General features: G+C 43.3%; 1 protein-coding gene across 1 annotated transcript in view; it reads left to right on the top strand.

The window, feature by feature from the left end:
* The window catches only part of LOC121442204 (tomoregulin-2), a 272648-nt gene extending 262909 nt beyond the window's left edge, over positions 1 to 9739 (top strand). Inside the window, exon 10 of the mRNA XM_041643679.1 lies at positions 8804 to 9739. Coding sequence (XP_041499613.1) covers positions 8804 to 8816 — 13 coding nt within the window. The 3' untranslated portion in view covers positions 8817 to 9739. The remainder of the gene's footprint in view (positions 1 to 8803) is intronic.
* The last annotated feature ends 3472 nt before the right edge of the window (positions 9740 to 13211 follow it).

The following is a 13211-nucleotide window of genomic DNA, read 5'->3' as shown; positions in this document are numbered from 1 at the left end:
CGGGACAGCACAGGGATCATGTAGAAAGCAGTGAGGCAGGGGCATTATGGGAGTCTCTACGTGTCAGACACAGACATTTGAAAAGCTAAAATGGAAATAAATAAGCCCCGTTTTATTTCTACGATTACTTATCTCTCGAGTCTTTCTTTTGTAAAAGGAAAGAGCAGATTTGAAGTGGCTCTAAGTATCAGAGGTCAGAATTGCCGGAAGGCAAACCGAGGCACGGGATGAAACTCAAGCACACATAAAGTTGGCGGGGCTGACGGCCTCAGGAGTAGCCTACAACCTGATCTCTGGTTTACATCCCAGGTCCCAATTCTATTCTTACCCATTCATTTGAATGGACACAAAAGAAAAACCTTAGCCACCTAAGACAGTGCTTCCAAAGCCACCAAGGAAAGAACCGTGAAATGAATCTTTCCATGAGGTCAGTTATAAATGAAATAACTGTATTCTGAATAAACTCCCCTCCAAAATGACAAACGGAGAGGCCACTGGAGAACAGGAAACAGCCTTGGATTTTACTCTCCAAACATTTTATGGCGGGTGGAGGAGTTGAGAGGAGAGGTTAGCACAGGCGATTTATCAAGGCATCTTTCTCCTAATATACTATGTTGCTTTAGAATTTCAGTTAAGAAGAGCCTACTCCGTTAAAGATTCATAGAATCGGTTAGCAGGTAAAAGACCTTAAATCTGTCAGACCAAACTCTACGGGGGGAGGGGAGCCATAAAACGATACTAGAGGATATTAAACTGATTTTAACCACAGATATTACTGTTATGTGTTTATGGATCTATTGCTAAAATTCCATCGTCAGCCCCCTCCTTGGCTTAAAAACAGCCAATCAGATGCTCCGGCGATATTTAATTGTGCTGTGTTTGTTGTCTCCATTGAGCCCATTCATATCTGTCTGGGGCCCAATGAACTGCTCCAGAAAAAGGGCCGTGACAACAGAAGAATATTAAGAACGGCGGATTCAGTGCGATGACAGCCGTGGCTAACTATAACGGGGTTTTCCAACTGTAAGACCTGCCGCACTGAGTGCGTGGGATTCACCCAAAGAACTTGCCCTGAACTTCTAATTTCCGAGTGGAGACTGCCTTGCTACACAGACTGTCAGCTCTCTGAAGCCAGGCCGTTCAGTCCACCGGTGATTGGTTCATTCTGTTGCCGTGTTCTTCGAGCTCAGTGAAAATCGCAGAATAAAGAATTTGGAGTAAATTGAGGGAATTCATCCTCTCGTTCCATTTTAGTTAATGTTTTGAAACTCTCGGGCAGATGAAAACTTAAGAAAATGATGAAGAGCCGCCTGGGATCGACAGGACAAACACTGTCTTGGTAAAGCAGCTGTGGCGCATGCGCCGTTTCAGAAGTCTCCTCTGAGAACCGGGATACCCTGAGGTATTATGGCCAAAGCGTGAGGAAATTGTGCGGGCAAAGCCTTCTAGGAGCAGAAGAGAGGCGTGGGTGGGGCATCTCGTGCCTGTTCTGCCCTGTAATTCAGAATCGGTGGCCTATCCTCACGACTTTCTTGTCATAAGCTAGTCTAGGAAGCAAAGAGATCAAGGACTTGAACCACAGTGGCAAAGCCTTGCCAACCAGCAAACGCATGGAGCGGAGCATGTGACTGAAAGTGCTGGGTTGTGTTGACATTTCCCGAGAGAACTGTCCGCCCTAGGAATTGCTCATATAACAGACAAATTCCAGGTTCTTTTCTCAACCTTTGAATCCCCAAACTGCTCAAGCCTTCTGAAAGCAAGATCGCCCCCTGCCTTGTGTCTCACGGAAGATCCTGCAATCAGCAGGATGAGGTTCGCTGACCATCATGGCCTGCACTTGAAAGAGAAGGAAAGAAACCAAGAGGCCACCCTAAGGAATCCCACCATCAAAACTGTTTATAGCGCTTGTATGCTTCTTCAGGGTAGGAAGAGAAACGTTTTCTCCCCTCCTTGTGGGCTTTATACCTCCCTGTCTTGATCTGATACAATAACTTAGCTATACCTTTGAAAAGACTCCCCCCCCCCCCGCGCGCCCTTATTATTAAAAGAACAGCCATTTAGTTCACCCATCTCAGCAAAACACAGCAACATAGCAGCCAAAATATTAACATTATGGTGTCTGTGTGCGCGCGTGTGTGCATGTGTGCTTGTGTGTGTGCGCGCGTGTGTGCATGTGTGCGTGTGTGTGTGTGTGTGTGTTCGTGTGCATGCCTGCATATCTGTTTGCATGCCTGCCTCTGTACCTTTGACCAGTTAGGCCTAGCAGCTGCTAAAGTGCCTGGCTGGCTCACTTTCCTGTGACTACCTCTTGAGAGTCAATTCCAAACTCCCGAAGCTGAAGAAGAATCGTTCAGCTCTGCAAAACTAAAACAAATGAAGTTGAGCAGGCAAACTCAATAGGAGTAAATACAAAAATTCAAGGAGGTTATGTCAGATTTTAAATCCCTATCATTATTAATTTAATTTCCAGTCATTATGATAATGCCGAGCATTTAGGATGCATTTGGTGTTTATGTAAATGAAATTACTTCTCAAAATTACCATTTCAAATTAATATGCTATTAAAAATGTCACCAGAAAGTGCTCTTATTATTTTGCCAGAGAAATAAACGTTCCCTGTTTCTTTTTATAAATGAAATTTCGGCACTTTAAAAAGTCTTCCTTCGATTTTGAAAGCTGCAATGTTTCTGTTTAAGAATTCTCCTTATGCTACATTAGTGCCGTGTTCTTTGACAGCATAAAATATGCAAATATAGCCTTTTAATGGTGATTTTCCATTTTGCTGCTGTCGTTTAACTCAGACACAAGCGACGCTGCGGCAACTTATCACTTACAACAGTGAAGTCACTGAATTGATGTTTATGTTCAGAACAGAGCAGTTGACACAGAAACAAATCCATTTCAAATACCATCTGCACCACGTTGGCTGCTTACTTCAAGAATAATGGAGTTGTCGGGGCTCAGCCTTCGAGAGAAGCTCCTACCTGTGGGGCCAAGAAGACACAGGGCTATTGCCAGGAAATGAGCAGCGGAGGCTTCCTCCGTATGAGCATCGGTCACAGGAAAGAAGGGAAAGACAAGAAAGGAAGGGTGTGAAAACCGCAGCTTCCTAGGAATCTCCACAGCTGAACCACCTTGCTTTCGGGACCTGCGTCTTTCAGAAGGCCCATTTGGCTCCCTCCCTCACTGTCCACCTCTCCTGACAGCCTCTCCACAACAGAACCTCTCCGTCTGTTGCTTGGTTCCAACCCAATGCTTAGGAACCCCCGGAACGCTGTACGCTGAATTGCGTGGGAGTGGCACCGTCATGGCTGTTGGAGCTGATGAAGGCAGGCAGCTGGGCGGGAGGAAAGCTGGATGGCAGAGCCTTACTGCAGCCACATGCCATGCCTAGCAAGGCTGGCGCTCTGCGGGGCGCTGACATCTGATCTGGAGAGTTGTTAGAACACAAGACGCAGGAAGCTTTTCTACCATGCTGCACCCGTGAGAACGTGAAGAGGAATCTCCTGTTAACGGGTCAGTGGGCGGTGTATTGTACTGAATGAGATCTTTCTCTTAGCTTGACTGAGGGAAATGGCGTGAGGCACTTCAATAAGCTCCGCTCTGCCCGAGTGTCCTAACGCGGAGTCAAACTCTAGCTCTGCCCTGCCACAGCAGGTTGGATGTGTCCTGTCAACACGGCTAACGAGTAGCAGATACATAATTGATCCCCCTTGTGCCTAGACAGGGTATGTGTCCTCAACCACAATCCCTTGCCTATCCCCTTTACCTCTGATGAATCCCTTTACCAATCCCACCAGAGAACTCCACCATATGTGCTGTGCAGTCTACCCCGGCAGATAGTTACCACCTAGCAGGTGTAGTAACTAATTATGGTTTAGAATTTACCCCAAGTTACAGATTGAGTAAACACATGACCAAAGTAGAAAATCATTTTTTCTAACTCGCTATTACTCTCCCACATGCCCAGGTTGGTCAAATATAACTTCCTAATAAGTATTATGGCCTCTCCCTTGTCCTTACCATTGTGAAACCCAAACTCTTCCTTAGATTATTGCAGTTCTGTCTCATTAGGATATTTGCATAGCTTTAGATAAGATAATTTAGGTTTCACATACAACAAAAATACAAAAGAAAATCTAAGGGTGTGGTGGGCCCCATAAGAAACCTCACAATCCTTCTTTCTGCTATGAATGCCCAATGTCAGCCTGTCCTTAACTGATGGTTTACACATAGTGGTCTCTAATGAAAAGAACATGTCAAGGTTGAGTTTTAAAATGGTAGCCATGCATCAATTTCTCTGAGCAAAAGGACAAACCAATGCTATGAAATAGTTCATGAAGCAAGAACTGAGGCCTCTCAATACCCACACAAGTTAGCCTGGATACAGCTCCTTTGTCCACTGGCCCTTCAGACAAATGCACCTCCAACCTATATGCTGGTAGTCCCTGTGAGAAACATTAATCTAGAACCTCATGAAGAAGCAGTGTGAACATTCTTGACCCATAGAAATTACGAGCTAATATTTGCTGCTTTTATCTACTAGATTTTAGAATAATATAGTAGATCTCAACAGGGAACATATATAGAATTGAGCTCTGACATTCATCCCAGAGGAATAGAACCTTAATGGTGATTTTTCTACATGAATTCTGAGCTCTATGGGTCTTATCAAGACTCTAGATGGACCACTAGGGAGCCAGCATGGGACGGACCTAGGTCCTTTGCATCTGGGTGATAATTGTGCAACTTGGTCTTTTGTGGGGCCCCTGGCAGTGGGACCAGGACCTGTTCCTAATGAATGAGTTGGTTCTTTGAAACCTATTCCCTATGGTGGGATGCCTTGTTCATCCCTGATGCATGGGTGAGGAGCTTAGGCCTGCCTCAGTTTGCCGTTCCATGCTTTGTTGATTCCCATGGTAGGCCTTTCCCCATCTAAGTGGAGATGGAGGAGTGGATGAGGGAAGAGAGGGAACTGGGAGAGTGGGAGGAGAAACTGTGGTTGGTATGTAAAATACATTTTTAAAAATAATGAAAAAATGCTTTACTCTTAAGCATGTAAAAAAGGAAGTTGGGATGTGGCAATGGCCAACACCACTTTGTTGCAGACATGCACAAAGTTGGCATGTGGCAATAAATCAGCACCTGCTTTGTTGCAGACATGCACAGCTGCTCATCTGCAGGCTAGCCACTAGTCAGGCAGCAGCTGGGCCTGCAAAAGGCCCGCTTTCCCCTGGACCTCGCCGTCCAGCTATCTGACTTCTATGCCAGTATATGTTCAGTCTGCATAAACTATAGAAAGAAATAGTCTAAGCAGACTCTGTCACTGTAAAAGGCTAAATTCCTTCCATTTGAAAAATTCTGTAAAGGGTTTGATAGAAAGCTTAAAAAAAAAAAAAAGTAAGAGAGCCAGAGTGGTCAACAGCAGAAAGTTAGATGAATATCTAACGCTGCCAGAAATCTAACGAAGGTCACCAGAGAAAGCTTTCCTGTCTATGATCTCTTGTTCTTAAGTCACACTTTCTTCAAAGAAATCCAAAAGAGTAAGCTTGAGCAAGCGCTCCTCTCTTTGAACAATCAGCTGGAGGGATGGGTGGCAGAGAGTAGTATTATGTACTAAAAAAATACGTGGACACAGTTTCCAAAGGGGCAGTGAGGCTGCCAGCCCAGTCACTGTGGTTTCCTTAAAGGACCGCCTGCCTCCTTATTGTTGCCTCTGATATTTCCTAACGGTGAGGGCTTATTATTTAGTCAAAAGTACCTGCTTCTGATACCTCACCAGTGTGTCCACGCTGCAGACCTAGTGGGTCAGTTTACAGCCGTACAAAGTCACATTTGAGACTGACTTAGTCTGGACTTTCCCTTTATTACGATCATCACCTATGACCCTCCAAATTGAGCTCAGCTCTCAAATCCGTCACTTAGATCTCTTGCTGTTACTTGAGACTATTTCCTGTTACCACGCTCTGCTCATGGAACATTCATGGTTCACAGCCTTGAGAAAGGCCACCTGGGGGTGTTTTCCGACACCAAGGAGAGAATTCAGCTTTCCCTTTAAGAGGAGTCTCGTCTTTTTGTAACCAGTGTTTTGCACATAGTGCACAGCTACCAGATAAGAAGTTGTGACATGCTAGTACCATTCATACCAAAGAACAGAAGGAAGGACCAGCTACAGTAGTGGAGAGGCCTTAACTGTGCCTTGGCGGGGACTCAATGCTTTTTTTAATTTGGGGATTATGAGACCCAAAAGGGAGAGCTGCATTTCTTCAAACGTGTGCAAGGACCTCCTGAAGCTGTGCTAAAAGAGGGTGCTCTGTTGTCCTCTGTGCCACGTTTGATAAATACCTCAGGAGCATTTTAAACTCTCAAATAAGGAAGTCTGGGGCTATAGCTCAGTAGGCAGAGCATGGAGGCATGAGACTTTGAGTTCACTCCTGGGCACTAGAAAGAAAGAACAAAAGAAAGGGAGGGAGGGAGGCAGGGAGGGAGGGAGGGAAGGAGGGAAGGAGAAAAGGAGGAAGGGAGGGAGGGATGGAAGGAGGGAGGGAAGGAAGGAGAAAAAAGGAAGGGAGGAAAGAAAGGAGGGAGGGAAGGAGGGAAGCATATGACAATTTTTGAATGCATGAAAACCATCTGAGGGGGCTGGAGAGATGGCTCAGTGGTTAAGAGCATTGCCTGCTCCTGAGTTCAATTCCCAGCAACTACATGGTGGCTCACAACCATCTGTAATGAGATCTGGTGCCCTCTTCTGACATGCAGGCAGGCATGGAAGGAATGTTGTATACATAATAAATAAATAAATATTAAAAAAAAAAGAAAACCATCTGAGAAATCTGTTCTGAACAAAATCCTGTACCCTAGTTCCCTGTCTTCAGATACAGCAGGCTTGGGAATTTAAAGATTTAATTAGCACCCCAGGTGATTCTGATAAAGGACATTTGTCTATCCACCTGGTACAATATCAATGTAAAATTAAAAAAAAAAAAAGCAGAAGTCAGCTGAGGCTCTAAACCAGCCAGTTCTAACTGAATAAACGCAAGCCCTCCTAACTCACACGAAGCCAATCGCATCACCAAGTCATTGTGCCACCGGGAAGGAATCACTTCTGACCCGTGGCTTACAGGGAAGAATAAAGGTGGGTCAAGCACAAGTTCAAACGAGCAATGGGCACTCTGGGAGGCTGAAAGGTCAGTTTCAGCATGGGCACCCCTCAGCCGGGGTGTCTAGGGATCTTTAAAATACAGACTAGGAAGGTCAGAAGCAGCCAAGGAGGAAAAATGTTCTAAATGCTGGTAACTGAAGTGCTAAAACATTTTGTTTGAACAAACAGTTACCATTTAAGATGCCTTCAAAAGCAGCCCATAATAGCAAATTGGTTCCAATGCTACAAATTTGGTAGCTTTGAGGACGATCAAACAACCCCCCACCCCCCAGACCTATAGCCCTGTTACCAGCTCTGTGTGTCAGGCACAATTGAACTTTCACCATGGTCTTGATGGAGGCATGCCGCTGAGACGTTGTGGATGTCAAGCGTTGAATACAAGCCGTTCTTCCACAGCTACAAATACAGGTGCTTAACATGAAAACCTTAAAACCCTGCAGTTGGCTCAACTAACCTATTTTACTCACAAGCACCCTGGAAATCAGGGGCTTTCCGAGGCTAGGCCGGTTTCAGAGCTGGATGGCAGGGAATACTAAAATGTTTCTTGTTATAATGAAGGGTTGATGTAGGTTCAGCTGCCCAGGGCTGCTGGCCAATGGAAAGGGACGGTTAAAGGAAACAGATGGAAAAGTACAGATAAGCCTTGGAGATGATCGGGCTAGCGAAGGGCCAAGGGCTTACTTAACCTTGAGGAAACAGACTATTGGAACAAAGTTTTTAGAAGGAGCAGAAAGGGGAGAAGGGTGAAGGATGACGACGAAGAGGAGGGGTTTAGTTAGAAACTAAAATTAGGAGGAATTCGAAAAGAGATAACAAGACAAAAATAAAACATCTATACTGGTCCAAAAATTGGACGTAAGAGAATCTCTGTTGTTCTGGCAACCTTTCCCCCAGGTGATGCCTGCGCATTTCTGGCTACCTAGAATCCAGAGCACTGGGTTCGAAGGCAGATTCATTTGATACTACGGGGAAGTACTGAATGAAGCTTTCTAAGGACAGACTGAACCTTTGCGGCAGTTTCCGGGGTTATCAACGGAAGCTGGATGCCCGCTGTGCAAGTGGCTCTCTGGGCTGTCACTCAAACCCCCTGCGGGTCTTCCCTGCTTATAGTATCCAATGGAGTCTTAGTGTTAGTATCTCGGGACTCTCGTCTATTTTCTTTGAAAAGCCTTTCTTGGATCTAGCAGAATCGTGGTTCCGAGGAGACCATATACTGATTACTGCATGTCTCTTACAGACCTGAGTTACAGGAAATATTTCTATACCCCGGTGGTGGGTGGCATCCTGTTTGGGAAGAAAGCGCTTATTGGAGAAAATACCAAGAACCGTAACTTTCTGACTAGAGCAGCAACATCTTATCATATTCCTCTCTGAATTTTTCCCTAACCATCTCTGAGTTATACCAATGGAGTGGCTTTAAGTGTTAAGAGAAAACAAACTTCAAGCCACCCCTAAAAGAGGGAGGAACAGAATCGTGTTCTTCTAACCCTTAGTAGACAATTGCTCTATCTATTAAAACTCAAGCATAAAAAAAAAAAAGATAAAACCCTCAGGGGACACCCTATTATTACTGACTGTAATCTGATTAGAAAATGAAACATGAAACAACACAGGTAACAAAATAATATTTACTGTCTACAGGAAGCTCATCTGATAGAGGAACCCAAAATATCAGAGCCCTCTGTGTGAAGTACGAGGTGAAAGAAGCTGGTGAATCTGTAACTACAATATCCTCCCTAGTTGCTCTGTGAAGCAGAGATCAGATTTTCAGGCCCCGGGCACCACGTCCCCGTGTCTGTGAAGACAGGCTCTTGAAAGATGCTCAGTCAAGTCACGGGCTTGCACTACAACCAAGAACAAGTACTGGAAAACGTGATGAACCTCCACTTCCACGCTCTTTGGGACAGCCCCACTTTACCCCCAACAAACGTGACTTCTGACGCCTGTGGAGGAGTCACCAAAAACATGCGCATTCAGCCAAGTGAAGAATTTTGCACTTACCCGAGCCGTGGACTGTGAGTACTTCCAGCTTCAAGCAACTTTGCGAGCCTTATAATTCTGTTATTCTTTAAGGAGTCCCGATTAAATTCTAAATGCCTCGGAGATTAAAAGGGTATATTAACGGTATTAAAAATTTGAGAGCAAATGGTATGCCTCGCAGGGTATCTTTGCATTTAATGAAAACATTTCCATCACAGTTCTAAGTCTACTATGACAGATCTTCATTTCAGAAGTTGTAAGATAATCTTATTTTAATTAGAAGAGATGGGGCAAGTATATTAGAGTAATACAGTTAAATATATTCATCAACTCCTTGTCAGTTAAAAGGCCTCCTTCAGACTTGGCTATGACGATGTGCTATCACAGGTGTGAGCAGAATTCTGCATAGACATTCAAAATGACTTCCAGAGAGGTTAAGATGATGAGGTTGTTGTTTTCTAAGGAGCCCCTCTATAACTATACATAATCTCGAGCAAGAGCGGCAGTGCCCTGCACAATATCCACTGTCAAATACAACGACTGAGCATTCTTGTTGTGTCTAGTTTGGAATGGAATATTTCACATCAGTTATTTGAGTTGAATAAAACACACTATTAAAGCCACCCTCACCAGTTGCTTTTTGCTTCTTTTTAAATATGGCAGTCAGAATATCTTAAACTTGGTGTATAAGGTACGTGCCATTTCTATGAGACACTGAATGATGCTCTATGTCATTTATCCAGCACATAAGATCAGCCTTTGATCACATTTGATGGGTTAGTAACAAATGTAAATTACAAATCACAAGTGAGCTCCTTCTGGGTTTCCCCAAATCCAACTAAGCTTTCTCCCCACGGATCCATCAGGAAATGAGAAAACGAAAAAGCCTTTCTAAGCTGCAGCCCAGGAGGCTGGTCTGTAGCCGCGGAAAAGAACGGCTCACGGACTCCCGAAAGAAAACATGGGTGGGCATCCCATGTGCAGGCTGAGAAATGAAGTCAGAAGGATTCAGTTGGAGAATCAATCTTTAATATCAACTACGCTCATGATCTATCTAGACATCCACGAGGTGGAAGTTTCATCTTGTGCATTTGCAAATCTTAAAAGAGAAAAAGAAATGTTAATGAGAAGGTATATCCATAGATAAGTAGAAGTTGGTTTTTTAAATAAACAAGCATCTCTAGAGACGGTCGTAATGCTTGGGAGCCAGGAAAAGTGTGTGCCCCAATCACAACAAAGAGCACGTAAGCGAAATACAGAAACGCCAAACCAATAACGTAATGAGACCACACAAAGTTTTTTTTTTTTTTAAGGTGAAATTTGTTATTGTCAAAGAAAAAAAAATGTAGAGCAGGACAGAATCAAACTGAAAACAAATAGCCCATGAAGCAATCACTAAAGTTCCTCGAAGGGATACCAAGGCAGAAGACGCAAACCTCTTTATGTACAGCAAAGCCAGAAACCCAACTAGAAAATGCAAAGGCTATGCAAAGGGATGCGAAGGAGATGAAGGGGGAATCCATGGATTCTGGGCTTCTGTCTCTACGGAAGATGTGAGAAGACTTCTGCTTCCATCTTTTGTTAAAAGACACAGGTCATAGGCATTAGAACAAACAGAAGAAAATACCCAAGGTCCCAGGGTCTAACCAACAGACCAAATGTAAATAAAAATTCCCAGAACAGATGATTTCCAAACAAGACTTCTAATGGGGGGGGGGGGGGCATGGTGACCTTGGGGAGGGTTGGAGGGAGGAGGGGAGAGGCAGGAAGGGGAGCAGAGAAAAATGTAGAGTTCAATAAAAATCAATTAAAAAAAAGACTTCTTAGGAAGATAGATGGTGAGAAAGGGAATTAACAAAACATGTCCCTCTTATTAACCACCTCAAGAGCAGTCTGCCAGGGGATTCAGCTCAGGATGGTAGAAAGAAGTTGTCCTCAGTCTGACTTTTTCTAAGTTTAAACTCTGCTTTTCTATTTCTATGTAAATTATATTTAGTCTCAGTATATTACACAGATTAGCTTCAAACTTTCCGTGTAGCCTAGGCTAGTTTTAAACCCACAGTCTTCTCCTACGGGCTCAGAATTTTGAGCGCTAAGATTACAGGCATGCAACCCCATACCTGACTAAATAAATTTTATTTTTGAGGATAGATAACAGAAAATGTGCGTAGCATGGGAGTCCGTGTGATGTTGAAATGCATGTGTACATTGTGTGGCATTCACATTGGGTTCAATGTATGAACCTCAGCATTTCTCTGTGTTAGAAGCATGCAAAAACCTTTCTTCTAGTATTTTGAAATATACAATATAAGTATTATCATCATCATTACTCTAGCCAGTTTACTATGCAATAGTACATCAAAACTTCTTATTCATATCTAACTAGAACTGAACACCCATTGATCAACTTCTATCCCTAATCCAACGTGCATACTTTCAACCTCTGATAACCATGATTCTGCATTCAGCTTCTGTGAGATTAATATTTTTAAATTCTGCACATGGATGACGTCCTACAGGATCCGTCTATTTGTATCTGGCGTGTCTGACTTAATACGATAATGCTGGTTCCTAGTCATGGTGCTGCAAATGACAGCTAGTCACGGTGATAAAGTGGGACTCATGCCAGGGATGTAAGGAAGGATGAGTTCGCAAAGCTAGGGAACGTGATGCGACAGATTGAGAGAATGGGGTACAAAAGGTAAATAAATAAAGGCCTGATTGCAGGGGTAGGTGCAGGTAAAGGCGTTTGAGGAACTCCAACATCCCTTCGCGAGAAATACATTGGACAAGTTAGATACAAGATATAACAGAACCAAGCCCTATTCAAGGCCACAGCCAACATAATAACACATGGAGAAAAACTAAAAGCTTTCTCTCTAAAATCTTGAAAGATATACAGCTACCAACTTTCACTCTTTATTAAACAGAGCACTGGAAGGTCTCACCAAAGCAATTAGACAAGAAAAACAAATAAAGAACATCGATATTAAAAAACAAACCAAATTGTCACCACGTGCAAAGGACAGGATCTTATAACCAGAACCCCTCGGGCTGGAGGGACGGCTTGGCAAGTATCAGTGCTTACCTTGCAACCTGAGGACCAAGACTGGAGCCCTGGCTCCCATGGTGGAAAGAGAATGACACTCAGGGGCTGTTTTCTGACCCCTACACAGAAGCGGCGGCACACACGCGACCCTGCACATGAGAATCACACAAAATATTATTATAATCGTTATCATTGCTAGAATAATAAAAAACCTCAAAGACACTACAGAAAACCCGTTGGAATCAATAAGTAAATTCAGTGAAGTTTCAAGGAACGGAAACAATTTGCAAAACTTAAGTTCTATGCCAACACTGAGTTATCTGAGATAGAATTCAAAACACTATGCCTATACTAGCTATACAAAACAGTATAAATAAGTTTAACGAAGGATGAACTTGATTACAGAATAAAAGAGGACACAGGAAATGGAACGGCATGCTGTCTTCACAGGTTCAGAAAAACAATATTGTCAAAATGTCCACACTTCCAACAGTGACACACAGGTTTGATGAGAAATCCACCAAAATATTGCTACTATCGTTTATAGAAATAGAAAAAAGAATCCTAAAATGTTTATGGAACTAAATCATTAAAAAAATAAACACAAAAGAGCAGATCAGAAGGCATTATATATATTATCTGGCTTCCAAATATACTATACATCTGTAGTACTACACTGCCAAAAAGGAGACATGGGGGCCAGAAGAACAGAAAACTGATTTCCAAATAGATGCTAAAGAGATACACTGGAGAAAGAATATTTTCAGAGAATGATGCTGGGAAATTAAACAGTCACAAGCAAAAGAATGTGTGTGTGCAAGAGATGAAATCAAACCCTCCAAAAAGAAACCTCTACTCCCCATGTTTATTCTGCACTCTTTGCATATCTAAAATAAAATGGAAACAGACTAAGTTGGGGACAGAGCACCACCAGACCCTGAATTTCTAGTAAACAACTTGTTTTTCTCTCCTCTGAGCAGCCTGCAGCTGCTCTGAGCACTAGACCCTGATGGCAGGGGA

Source organism: Microtus oregoni, unplaced genomic scaffold, assembly GCF_018167655.1.
Source record: "Microtus oregoni isolate MIOR12 unplaced genomic scaffold, Mior012 000087F_ref0000451, whole genome shotgun sequence".
Lineage (NCBI taxonomy): Eukaryota > Metazoa > Chordata > Mammalia > Rodentia > Cricetidae > Microtus > Microtus oregoni.
The sequence above is the reverse complement of the archived record's forward strand: the minus strand, read 5'-3'. Positions and strand labels throughout refer to the sequence as shown.